The sequence below is a fragment of the Labrus bergylta genome, chromosome 18, assembly GCF_963930695.1.
Source record: "Labrus bergylta chromosome 18, fLabBer1.1, whole genome shotgun sequence".
In the NCBI taxonomy this organism is placed as follows: domain Eukaryota; kingdom Metazoa; phylum Chordata; class Actinopteri; order Labriformes; family Labridae; genus Labrus; species Labrus bergylta.
This window is the reverse complement of record NC_089212.1, coordinates 9,653,039-9,666,874: the sequence shown is the minus strand read 5'-3', so window position 1 is coordinate 9,666,874 and position 13,836 is coordinate 9,653,039. Positions and strand designations below refer to the sequence as shown.

Below are 13,836 nucleotides of genomic sequence, written 5' to 3'. Positions count from 1 at the left end.
GAGTGATCTCACCTGTCGGCTATAGCCTTCTTAAAGCTGCCTTCCATTCATTGGCCTTGAGCTTATGAGCCAAGTTTGAATAACTTCAATAAGAGTCTACATTCCCCCATCATTTTTCCAAGCATGAATATGCATGTTGAATCATTTTTACTAAAAGTTGGCAGGTTTGGTTCAAAATCTTAACTGTTAAGAATCTTTTTTTTTTTTAAATACCCCGGAACATTTTGACTAACAAGGTGTTTTGGCTATAAGGTAAGGTAACTTTACTGGTTTACTGTGAGTGAGTCAGGCCCCCTTTTACATACAAACGACAAGACAGGACAAAACATGTTGAGTTGTCAGTTTACCTTGGGAAGTTCTTAATTTTTTTAGAGAACCGTTTCGTTCTTCTCTCAAGCTCAATTTCGCAATGCTTGTCAATAAATAACTGCTCCCTTTAAATCATAAGGATGATATTAAAGTATGCAGCATTCATCCACCTGAAGAAATCTGCTCTCTACAGTTCAGTTAAGAGGAGCAAAGTAAAAAAAGAATGTGTTAAGCTTTATACAATTGAATGGATAAGTTGTTTCTATGGGCTATGACTTCTCCCTCCCTAGACATCTGCTAAGAAGATAGATTACCAATAAATTTAATGTATTGGCCTGCATATCCAATTTCCCAAGCGCCCTCACTCCAAAAATCATTTACCTGTGAATCTCGGCTTTAATAGGGAGACCTCAGCTATGATTCTGAAGCCCCTCAAATCTTCTCATCCGTTGCTTTTATTAATTTGTTGTGGCACATCGCCCAGTCATTAGTTAACCAAGTGTGACTAATGACATAATCTTTTTGTCATTTAAGATTGTCACAGGGTCAGATCAGACAATCACAGAGCCATAAATTCATGCCTTGACAACATACTGACAAACTAAGGTGGTACCAGACCAATCTTCACAAAGGACATGATGACTTTAGGACCAAGAGGGTCTGGTCTAGATAACAACTGGAAAGAAGACATAAAAAAATTAAATAAATAAAAAGATTGTTGCCAGAGCTCGCAACTTTGCCTCTGTCTCATGGTTCCATCTCGTAGCACCAACATGCTCTTATTGGTCAACATTACAGCTGTGACAGAACACATCGTAGAAGGCAGAAAGAAAAATCAAACGTGCTTAGACCTTCTGTTGGGAGGTTGTGAGGTGTCCCAGATGTGACCTCGTTCACAATGATACACTACACAAGATGAGACTAAGAAGACATCTCAATGCAGTAGATGACCAAGTTCACCACAACAGGACTGAACAATGCACCTTTGTCTGCATCAGTTGTAAAAATGTACCTCACAGGGGGCAGGCCCTATCTTAAAGCTACTTACAACAGTGCATGCCAAGGTTTTTAAACAGGGGCCCAGTGAAAGTGTGGTGTTATTTGAATAGCAAAGAGGCACACAATCCCTTTGACAACAAAGCACCGAAGTCCAATGCACACATGACTTTCAAAGCATTCATTCATCATGGTACCTGCATGCAGCAGGGGTGTGTTTTTGATCTCTTGCAGAGTGATGACTAAAATGTAGTGGGTATTAAGAATACCAGGGATTTTTTTTCTGGAACAGCTGGGAGAAATCCTAGATTGAACAATTTAAATCAGATTGCAGGACTAGCTTAAGGGCTTAGTGCAGATGAAGTTGCATGATGGCCCCACTTGATCTGTGAAGGCTCTATATATCAGAGAGTTTTTATTAAAGTCCCTGCGTCTGTGTGTGTGTTTTTTTTTTTTTTTTTAGAATATCATATTGTACAGCGGACAAGATGCATGACAAAGTGTTTGCCTACATTGTCCAAAGCCAACACAATGAGACCCTGGAGTGCCATGCCTTCCTCTGTACGAAGAGAAAAATGGTAAGATAATGAATTGTGCAATATGTCTCTCAGACACCCACTGTGTGAACAGATAGGCTTTTCCCCCTAATTAGTCCAACCTGTAAGTAGACACAACAAATTTGATGCCAGCTTAATCCTAATATTAGACATAAAGTTCACTGCACGTTCTTGTTAAGAGATCTAAACACTCTTAACTCTGTCTGCTACTGCAAGTACGCAAGCGGCAGCAATGAGCAAATTAGTAGTTAGCAGCCTTAGGATCAGCAACAAGGGGGAAGAGGTAACCTATCTCTGTCCAAAGGTGACACATTTCTGCTTTTTGGTTGTTTTGTTATTATTACTATTATTATTTGTTATTATTATTTTGTTTAAAAAAAATTGAGTCTTCTTTTTTAATTTGTGCAAAGTTGTGTTTGACTGTCCTTGGCTCGGAGCAGTGACTGCCAGGAGTATCTGCTTGTTGGCTGGTTGAGCCAGGAAATATTAATGCTCGTGTTTATGATCATCATCATCCATTCATTCATTCAAATGATTCACAAGTTGTTGTTTTTACATGTTTATTTTTGTATAGAATAACCACACAAGATACCTCTATTTAAGTGAATTTCCCTAAATCTTGCATTACTTTTAATACAATTGGAAACATGAATAAATGCAATGCACATGCTTTAGTTCTTCATGCAGAATACAGACTCTTATTGGTGTAGAATTCTACATTCGTGTCATTGATTTAGCTTTTGCTCCCGGCAATCTGTAGAAGGTCCTTTTATGCTGATACTGTCTGTTGAAAAGAGACCTGAGAAATACTGCACCAACCACTTTGAGTCTCGCTTTACTTGCAGTATGCATATATCTAAGTATTTAGTCAGGAGAAAGACAAGGAGTGAGAACATAAAGGGTGGGGAGGCTGTCATCCCTCTCTTACATTCTCTTGATCCCTGGAGGTTTGAAGAACTAGTGAGCCACTCCCTCTTCCTTCCCCTCACTAATTTAGTTGTGGCCAAAAGGCCACGTATCCTCCAAGTTACATAAACAACATGTCATTGAGATTTCTTTTTCTCTTCCTCCTGTACACGTTTCTAGGAATTAACTCTTGTGTTGGTGGTCATTTCCTGTCTTTATCGTGGTCATAGTGCCTTGATTTCCTGGAGTTTCCCTTCATTGGATGAGATTCTTATGAGTGATATTCACCTTCCTTCTATTCTTTAATGTTGTCTCCCTGTTTTAATATTGTCCTTCTCTTTGTTTCACAACAGGCCCAGGCAGTAACCCTGACAGTGGCTCAGGCTTTCAGAGTGGCATTTGAATTCTGGCAGGCTGCTAAGGAAGGTACACATGGTCACCCCTGACAACACTATAAGTGTGACAAATGCATGAAAATGTAACTTCCATCTTTTTCCCGTGTTGTTTTTGTCTCTATTTTCTGTATACATCCTTTATCTTCTCTCTTAGAGGGCATACAATGTCTCTCATGTACTGTCCACACAACATGGAGCTCGGTTTTTTTGTTTTTGGTTTGGTTCTGTTCTGACGGCCAGGACTGTGTTGTGTTTTGGTATTCCATTCTTTGGAGTTTAAGGCTATGATTACAGGAACAGAAAGGGGTTAATAATAAAAGCTATCTGCTCTCATGCAGGTGTCAGGTAGTGGTTGCATGTGACAGAAATTGGTAGCTTGCAGACTACAACTTGCTGTAGTCTGTTGCTGTAAACTTGGCCTAACTCTGAGTGATTTCATTTGAGGACACGTCAAGCAATGTTTGCAGACAGTCATTTTTTTATATACCGTTTTTTCTCTTCCTTGTCATTTTATTCAACGCCGAAACTGAAATGTCCCCACAGCACTGATTTGAAAGGAGCTTTTTCATACTGCTCACTCTCCTCACTGCTCGCCATGTAAAATTGATGTGTAATCTGACCCCAGTTTTGTCAGCTTCCCCCAACTTTAGCCCATATTGATTGAACATTAACCTAGGGGGAAGCGGTTTCCTTATCCCAGGGCATGGCGCACACAAACAGATCCAATTTAGTCGTGTACTGCTTACCTGGATTCCCCTTCCCAACAAACAGAGATAGCCTCACATTGTGAGGTGCATCCATGAGTAACCAACTCAAGAAGATTTCAGGGGTAGTCTGCCTGAAATGTTAAGAAAATGTTCAGGAGTGCATATGTGAAACTGGCTCTAGTCTTTTTAGTTTAGTCAACTCAGTCATGGTTAGAGACACATTTAGGTATGGGTACTAATTTGGCTGAGAATGGGACAGAGGTGGGTTCTCTAGTTCCTATTTGAGTAGAGCCTTCAATAGATTGCGGTCCCACAACAGAGCCATAATGATGTTCCGCCATCATTTTGTCTTTTTACTTACAGATTGCACCTGCAACGGTGCATTATAGTTATCTGTGTGGATCATCATTGCATTAAGATGTTGCGGAATTGCTAGAGGCATGGCATGTAAAGGCCCAGCAGGAGCTTCACACAAACAGCGCTGTTCTGCCTCGCCTGCTCTGATGTTGTACATAGCCAGCACGTTCCAACAACCCACCATGCTGCCTCTGTTTGTTAAACATTGCATGTTATGTCCAACATAACATCGGACCCAAATGTTTAGCAGCTTCGGATTTCCCCTTGATATTTTTATCTTTACTGCAAAAATCATTATTTTATTATTCCTCACTAGACATTTATATTTTTCTGATTCATGTCGAAAGTATAAGGCAACTGACCTTTTAAAAAAGTTTTAATATGAGGCTACACTGAGAAGAGAAGCAGATGGGGCATGTTCAGGCACCGCTGTGGATAAGCAGCACCCAGTCTGCGTGCTGTGCAAGGATAGTCCCACACATTCTTTTGTACAGCTCAGCAGAATATGCGTGTAATTTACTGCATGTATGACTCAATTCTAATTGAGAAATTCTTGTCTCATAATATTGGTCTCATCTAAATCAGCCCCTCCCACCCTTCTTTCATCTTTCCATGTGTTTTGCGTTGTAAGCATTCTTTGAATTCTGTGATTATCCATTGTTGCTGTTTGTTTTGTTTTGCACCTGGCACCTTGCTCCCCATCTGCCCCCTGTCTAGTTCATTTTTTTTTCCTTCTCCTAAATCCCTAACCCAAATCACACGTCTGTTTAATATAAAGAGGGAGACAGGCTGGGAAGCAGAGAGAGAAAAGGAAGGGGGTGGGGATAAGGATAGGGGGCAACAGAGCATGAAAGGCAGGGTAGAGAGGGATGTTGAGATGGGGAGCGTGTAAAGAAAAAGGAAAATTATTGCGCACGTGTCAGTTGGAGCTCAACCCTCTGACGGATTCAGTGTCAGTGCCATCGATCCTGTCTTTCGTGAAGGCGAGCTTATTTATTCAGTCCTTTAGAGACACATTTGCACTGCATGAAAATTCTGTCAGCCCGTTTTATTTACCACAGACTCCAACATATTTTTAGTTTTAATGTGGTGTTAAGGAATGCTTTTTAATGTTGTCACATTTCCAATTTGGGGCTTGTTTGTTTTCCCCAAGATCAACGCCAAAGGCTCCTTGGCTTATGCCTCTTCATTTGGATGTTTGTGTTTTTGAATTGAATATTAAACACTGCAACACTTGGCTCTTTCCTCGCTTTTACTCTTCACCTCTGCTCAACTTCATTTTCTAGAGGGGCACAGTAGTCTTTTTAATTTGTAGAACTGTTTTCCTTTGGGTTAGTAAAATGTCACTGATGAAAGAAAAGTGATCTCTAGGTGATAGGGGGTCACCAAGGGGGAGAGAAAAACATATTTTTCCTAAAGAAGTGGTGGTTTTCTCTTGCCAAAGAAAATCCTTTCATTAAAGTTAAAACATGCCCAGGAGGACCGGGGCAGGAAGAGGGGCATAAACTCTAAGTCTATCTAGTTTACTGTTTCTTCCAAACTCTTCTCCACCACCCACAGTGGTTCTCCAGTCCCCCCCCCCCCCCCCCACATTCCTGACCTACATTCCTCTGTATATTGCAGCTCAGATCAGTGTTCATAGATTATGCACTGTAAACATTACAGCTGACTTTGAAATGGCATATCAGTAAGTTTCCTTCATGCTTAGAAGGAGTTTAATACTTGAGTAAGATTGTGAACAGCACGCTGGAAAGGCAATTGGGGACATCTGGTGCATTGGGAAATCCTTCTAACACAGCTATCACTAAGCTACACGGACTCATGGGAAATGGCAGGTGTCTCTTTTAAAAACAAGGATGATGATGAAATAAAAACAACTAATGTGGATAAAAAGAGATTGGCATTCATTCTCCTGTAACAGTATTGTCAGCTTGAGCTACAGTGTGTCTTTACAGTGTTATACTTTATTGTAAGCTGGGAAATGCACCTCCTGTTGAAGCCTCCATAGGCTTGAAGCCATGAATTTGGTTGCACACCAAATTGTTGTTTCTGTATCATGTTTTACATGAATAATCTTAGCTGGTAGATTATATACTGTTATACAAATATTTATATTTTGTGGTCTTTTCTGCACTTTGATTTGTCTGAAATTCCTACAACTGTAATTACATTACATCACTTGTAGTTCATTTCTACATTATTACTGCTTTGTTGCTTTGTGTAATGCGAAATAGTCTCTCTCGCTCCTATTCTTTGCTCCAAGTCAGTGTAGAAGTGTCCTTGGGCTTCTTTCTGTGCAATCACTAGGAGTGATTCTGAAATGCTAGAAACCTGCGTGCTCTTGACCCTCTCTAGTCTATGCTGTGTTTAAAGTAGCTCTGTTGATTGTCTTCTTAATGCACAAAGCCTTTGTCAGTTGTCTTTAATGTCTCAGCTGGCAGATAGCTTGAGTAATAACTTCAACTTATATAACATATTGCTAAACAAAAATCAGATGTGTGGTTAGTGAAACATTTTGTACCCACTTTCTCTGTAGTTAGAAAAGTAAACACTTCATATAGATTTGCACTGCAAGGGCATTGACCCAGTAGTCACCACTATCATAGTGAGCTTCTCTTTTCTAACTGCCCTGCTTTTGCCTCTTTTTTTTTGCCTTTTGCTTTCTTGTGTCATTCACGATGTAGACAAAGAGAAGCGGGTGAAGTCCAGCTCAGAGGGAGAAGGTACTGGCAACTCTCAGTCAGACAGTTCTACCAGCCTGGGAAGCCTAAAGGGAAGCGGTAAGTCATGTCACCACCCACCCCATCCCTCATTTCCTCTGAAACCAAGTAATCATTGCCCGTTTAGAGGACTAATGAGCACTTAGCTGCTTGTCAAATGTTTGCTCATATAGAGGCTGAAGACCAGCTGACAACAATTCCCATGCTCTATCATTACAATTAACAGAAAATAACATTATTAGGTTTTTTTATTTAACTGTCCCCATTACATTTTACAATGAAAGAGAGCTTATCATATCATGGACAAAGTCCAATCTTGTTTGTGTCATGAAGCACAATTACAGCCCTGTTTGTGTAAAAATCATAAAAGCTGCCTAATTTTTCTGTGATCCCGTTGTGCGATCAGATTTAATAAGATTCCAGGACTTGAAAGCTGTGTCAGGCATTCTTAACATGTTCTAGATATGAATTGGGCAAGACAACCTTAAGACATTATTTGTTTCATGAACGGTGCACTGAGTTGAGGTTCTGTTGCCAGTAGCTCAATGGTAATACACTTATTCCTCACAGCATGTCTTGTGCATGCCTCTTTTCTTTTCACATTATGTACTCCTAAAACCTCATGACACTAAATACTGGGATCTGTTTGGGACACGGGTCGTCATTTTTCGCTGACATACATCTGAAAACATGAGCTTTATACTGAGAGTCCTGCTTTGACCAGCTATGTGGCCTCAAGCCAGACAGGGATCTCTCTAAATCTGTTCTGACACTTTATTTTGGCTTTAGCTCTGAATGTGTCGTGTTTTACTGTCGACACAGGTTTTAAGGATAATCCTTACTGAGAAGATGTAACAAAGTAGGACTTGAAAATGGATTCTGTAAAAAGAGAGGCTCTTAAACATTATCCCACTGACAATGTGGTTTGTTTGACTGTCAATGGAATGTGTTCCTGTAAAGCAGTTTGCCATTATTAAAAAGCAGTCTAACACCTTGTGCCTCTTGAAACAGGCTGAGCTTTTCTCCGCGACCACATGTTTTGAACCCAGCCCTAAAGCAGTGATATGGGGGCAGCAATGCTTTGATGCTGTCAGGTGCTTCCATTTATGTACCCTTCACTCTTGCAGATCAAACTGAATGCTGAGTCAGAAGGACTCTTGGTATCAGTGGTGTAGTCAGAGGAGTCAGCTCTATTCATGAGACATGATACCTTCAACTCTTTTCCGGCGCCAGACCCCTTACAGTGGCTGAAAAATGTAGTCGCAATGTCCTCCTGTGTGACTGTCTGGTTGTTTGTGGAATTTCCCTTCCTGGGACTGATCAGTCTTCTCCTATTCACAGGGTGTTATGTGGCGCTGCTGCTAAAGATTATAGTCATTTCTTGATATTTACAGCCAATTTTTCAATACTCCTAAGGTCAAATAAATAGAGAAACTGGTCCTCACAATTTTCTAGATTCATTACATTTCATATGCTTTAACCTAAAAATAGTAGAAGTTTCTACTTGAATATTAATTCAACAAATAATTGGTTATGAAATAGTTGATCGTTTTTATTTTGCTCTACTGATTATTGATCAAAATTTTCAGCCTGTGCACATATTTGCTAAAAGACTCGACAGAAATCAGTGTTGACACACATTGATGCACATTAATCGTCAGGCATTATGAGCTAATCCCATTACGATTGGTAGTGGTGTCACTAATGTATGCTATGTGAGTCAGAGGGATATTTAATGCTCCCTTATCACCAATTGACAATCCAAAGATGTCTGAAGTGGTAAGATACATTAGAGGCTTATTAATTTAAAGTGACAAGCAAATGTATCGTCATTACCACACTGATTACTGTGGGTTAGGAAGCACATCTAGAGGTGAAGGATCTAGAGGGAAGGTTGTATGGAATTGGAATGCATTATATGTACTAAAAAGCATATTCTTGTTTTGTATTACAGAGGTAGCCACGGGAACACTTCTGGATTTGGCAGAGGGAGCCAATGTCGCACTGTCTAACTCAGGAACACAACAGAGTGAATCAGATCCTTTTATGGTGCATAATCACTCAACAGAGAACAACAATACTGTATGGGTAAGACAAGAGTCAGACTGGTTAGTAGGTATAAGCTGGGAAGAGATAATGTCAGTAGGAACAATGATTAATTAGCCAAAGTGCCTGTTGAAGCAGTATACTGTTGTCACCAGAGTGGAATCTGCAGTTTTACACTTGCAACACAGGTAGACAATAGCCCATTGAACAGAACTGGCCTAATCAATGGTCACAAAGCGCAAGAGAGTGTGGGACTGCATGTAGCCTAGATTACCCTTGAAAGACCAATGGAAGCATAAGAAAAGTAGCAAGAGTTGGTCATGTGTATGAGTCTCATGATTAAGTACACTGATCTAAACCTGATCTCTAACCTTTATGTTTATGTTCTGTGTGGCAGGAGTTGGAGGACGGCCTGGACGAAGCTTTCTCAAGGTGATAACTGGGGTTGATTTGGGTTCTCCTCAAAGCTCAGGCTCTGCTAAAAATGTTTAACCCTTTGTTCTGGAAATAACCAGCTGTGGTCTCTGCTGCTCTCCTAATATGCTCTGCGTTCTCTCTTGCTCTGGTGTACTCCCGACAGCAAGAGCTCAGGGCTCAGTTTACAGGCCAACACAGCCAACACCCATCCTGAGTCGTGCTGTTTTTATAGGCTCGGTGTAAACCCTTCTCAGGACCACTAACTGTTTTCTTATGAATTCAGATATCATGTGTTTACCAATGGGTGCTGCTAAGATTTACATGTCTTCATATTTAAATGACAGACCCAGTTGAAAATAAAGAACAGAAACTTTATTCATCACCAAGGGGAAATAAGAAATGTCTGTTCAGGCATGCTACACACAACAGCACAAACACACACACACACACACAATTAGGATCTTATTGGTATACATTAATGGAGAGATGTCATATTTTTTCGATACATAATAATACTACAACAAGACCACAAAAGAGTTAGGGAAAAATATAGGAAGAAAAGCTCAAGGAAGAAAAAGCACACAGTCCAGTAATATTCAGGGTCCAGGTTGAAAGGAAGGTCTATTACTGTGCTGAATGGAAATCATTTAACTGTCAAACTTATCAGAATGGAGCCGGGGTCATCTGGGATAAATGTTTAAATTTAGTATGCAGCAGATATGTTATGCTGAGACTGCTGTAAGGTTTCACAGTGCTACCATTTATAGCTGTTTATTTTTGACCATGGTAGACTCAATCAACATTTTGAATGTATTTATTTACTTTGACTCAGCTTTTTATACCCTTTGCTAATTCAAGCTTGTTATTCTCTCACTGTCATTTATGGGTTGGGAGAATGGGCTGCATTGTCCCTGTAATTAAAATCTGAGATGGCATTTTCAGCCTTTTGATCAGGTGATTATTAGTCTGCACTCACTGTAATTACACCCAAACTCAGTTAATCCCCCCCCTACATCTTGGTGAAGATGCTCCCAGCAGAGATGCATCTGCATGTATATATCAATAATTTAAATTCATGGACCCGAGGGCTAGGCTGATGTATTTTTTCACTATGAGCGGATTATACTGGTCAAGTTACAAAAAAAGAAAAAAGAGACAATTCAAGACAGTTGGTGGTTCTGCGTATGAGAATATTAGAGAATAATGGGGTTTGTATTGTCTTCACTATACTTGAAATATCGTGTTTGGCTCATACATGAGTGAGTGAGGATGTTTATCCTGCAAATAAAAAGAATGTGGCATATTTACTGTGCCTTCTAGATTAGACATACATAGATTATACATTTGATCAAGGTGCTCTGTGAGTAAATATCACAAGCATCATGGCCTCTTTTACCTCCCAACATAGGAGGTTAGAGGCTAGAGATCATGTAACAGTTGTGGTCAGGAAAAAAGAACACTCTTATAGCAACACTAAATGTTTGCTTGTGAGATACAAATTGGTTGGCCTCTTCTATCTAATAAATATTCATATATGTATTTAAATCACTTTCTATTTTTTTACCAAGAACTGGGCTGTTTGCCATGGATAAATGCATGTTAAATCACTGGTCTTGCATTTTGAGAGACTGTGCTGCCATCTGCTGGTGATGGTTTGCTAATCACTTGAACGAGATGTAAAAGCCTCAAAATGCTTGTTGTTAAAAGTGAGTGCAAGAGGCCAGTTTACACTCTGCATCTATTTCCTGTCTTGAAAGAATTGGAACCATTATCTAAGTATGGTTAACCCTGATGTTTTTGCAGGAGTATTGGTCAACTTGTGCTCAAAATGTGTACCATAGGGGGCCACATCAATGTATTTTCATTTTATTAAAAGGCTGTTCAGAATAGTTCCGAGTAAAGTTGTTCCCTGACTTGTGATGTTTCCTTTGCACCCCCAGCCGCAGTCTGGATAGCTTTGAATCTTACTCAGGTAACAATGTCATTCACTGGATCTAGTGACTTCCACCTCATTGTCCCTATTCTAAACCAATTATTCAAACCTCCCATCTGTCTGAGTATCAGTGTTCAACCAGACTGAGAAGCTCATTTAGTTTCAAATTTTATTTTCACATCTTGATCCATCCAAGAGCATCATAAGGTTCACTGCCACAGAGCCCAATGTAGTCTGCCGTTGTTGTCATGTCTTCATTACAAATGTTTTGTGTCTCTAACTCATACGTATCCACACTGGATGAGAGGTGTCACAGGTGAATGAGAAGGGTGGGTGTACACAATGGGTGTACACAATAGCTCATGTGTGTTTGAATGGTATTTTGTGTGTTTTTTATGGTTCTCACATCTGTTCTTGCCATTGATTCAGGAAGGGAATCATTGTATCCAGTTACAGTACATTGGGATTTTCTTTGCATATGTCACTGTGTTTATGAGTTATATCTTTGTCCAAACATTCTGTGATCACTCTACCTAACATTGTTTTTAGTGTAATAAATTGCCATTAACAGTTAGAGTCAATTTGATGATCATCCTGGATTCATAATAGCAGGTGCAAATGAAATCTCTCTTCCTCTAATTCCACAGACTCGCTGAGTCTCGCACTAACCCCCAGGTCCTGGACATTGGGGTAAACCCTCTGGATTTCAACACTGAAGAGTGCCTGTCCCCAGGCAAATGGGACCAAGACGAAGCCGACTTTGCTGCACATAAAGAAGACACTTTGGGGTTTTAATGTGAAGCCACTGCCAAGAAGGAAAATCAGGGAAAAATCAGGAGAAATGGTGGTAAAACATGAGTGGAAACTGAAGTTACAAAACAGAAACTTGTGACATCAGTAGGATTTCCCACCTATTCCGGGCTGCCAAGTCCTCAGAGTGGGGCGGACTAGAGGGTGTTTGATGCTTCTGCATCTACATGACCAGAGAAGGACAATACGAGCAGGGTGCTAACAGAACAGGCCAAAGCAATACAAACCAATTTATCCCTGAAAAATGCAGTCATTTAATGTTTGTTACAGTCAGTGTATTACTACCTTTGTTTGTCAGTTTACCAATTTGTAATTTGTACCTGTTTGTAGTTTGTTTGCGGTATGGTTTGGGTGCGTGTTGATGTGAATGTACAGTATAAATGTACAAATGAGAAATGTGAGTTTATTATGGAACAGTTGAGTCATTAAGGTAAAGGTCTGTAAGGATGCTGTCACATATTTGATTTACAGAGATGAAGACAGGTTACTGGATCAGAGGGAAACTCGCTGGTGAAGGCAACCAATAAACCAGTTCCAGTATTTAGCAAAATAATGTTACTATCTATCAGCTTCAAGGATTCAGCCTTTTGTTGGCTACACAAGCTTTAATAATAATGTGTATGTGTTGGTCACAGAGTGATTGTGTGGGAAAGTGGATGATAATAAAATGACAATCTTAATTTTTTTAATAATGCAAAATCTATTTTTGCACCAAGCCTTCATCCGTTTAAAAGCACACATTTCATGTAAGGGAAATGAATTTGCAGTAAGCGTTATTACGAAAGCAGACAAATTATTCAGGCTTTTATACAGTACCCCTCAAGTCAAACGGGATGATTGTGCTCATTGGGCACTTTGCCACTGTAAGTTTGTTAATATTGTTTACAACATTAACTTTGCTAGGTAACTAGATTTTCCATGAATGGTTCCCAGTGTTATTTTTGGCATCTTTTTATGTATGAATTTAATTTAAATCATTAATTACACAAATTTTAATAAAAGTCCAAAAGCTTGTGTGTGATGTTTGTATTAAGAATTGCACCACATTTGTCTTGACAGGGTTAATACTCATATCTGAGAGCATTTTTACCTTTTCAGAAAGAGCAACATTTCATAGTTAAAAGCAGTTTACTTATATGATTTGCTCATTACATGTTGGAATGCATTATATCATTGCAAAATTACTAAAAACAATATTTAAATGACCTATCCCTTTTTTTAAGAGTTGATGTCTTCCCCAGTTTTAAGAATCATAACAGGCACACCCTTGGCTGATGTAATGATATTTACATAATAAGCCATCTTGCCAGTGAATTCTAGGACGAAGTGGTAACATGTTGTTGCTAAACATGATGCTTCATGAATCCCAAAGCCCCCCCGACTCTTTTTTGCTGTGGTTTATGTATATTTATTGAATGAAAAAAAGAGCAAGGTTTCCGATAAAGAATACCATATATATACATGTTAAAAATGTGCTTTTTACAAGAAACTACAGTATTTTGGTCAGCATTTCTTTTTTTATTGTTTATTTGAATCAGGGACAGTGTACAAAAAAAAACATGAATCTCAGAAGAGAAGAGATGCTTTGTACCAGATTTAGCTAACTAGCTAATTTCCATCTGTAGTCCCTGGGCAGATGACGGTAACAGCAAAATACAAATCAACCAGTCACGCACACACACA

At 39.5% G+C, this 13,836-nt stretch overlaps 1 protein-coding gene across 4 annotated transcripts in view; it reads left to right on the top strand.

The window, feature by feature from the left end:
- The window catches only part of ldlrap1b (low density lipoprotein receptor adaptor protein 1b), a 29,130-nt gene extending 15,963 nt beyond the window's left edge, over positions 1–13,167 (top strand). The window contains exons 4-10 of one of the 4 annotated variants that reach the window (XM_065966224.1): positions 1,769–1,883; positions 3,122–3,194; positions 6,912–7,007; positions 8,902–8,996; positions 9,391–9,425; positions 11,351–11,382; positions 11,991–13,167. In XM_065966224.1, the coding sequence (XP_065822296.1) occupies positions 1,769–1,883; positions 3,122–3,194; positions 6,912–7,007; positions 8,902–8,996; positions 9,391–9,425; positions 11,351–11,382; positions 11,991–12,037 (493 nt within the window). In that variant the 3' untranslated portion in view covers positions 12,038–13,167. Of the gene's footprint in view, positions 1–1,768; positions 1,884–3,121; positions 3,195–6,911; positions 7,008–8,901; positions 9,036–9,390; positions 9,426–11,350; positions 11,383–11,990 lie in introns of all 4 variants that reach the window. The other 3 variants (XM_065966223.1, XM_020645012.3, XM_020645011.3) reach the window with 3 other exon arrangements.
- Positions 13,168–13,836: the final 669 nt, after the last annotated feature.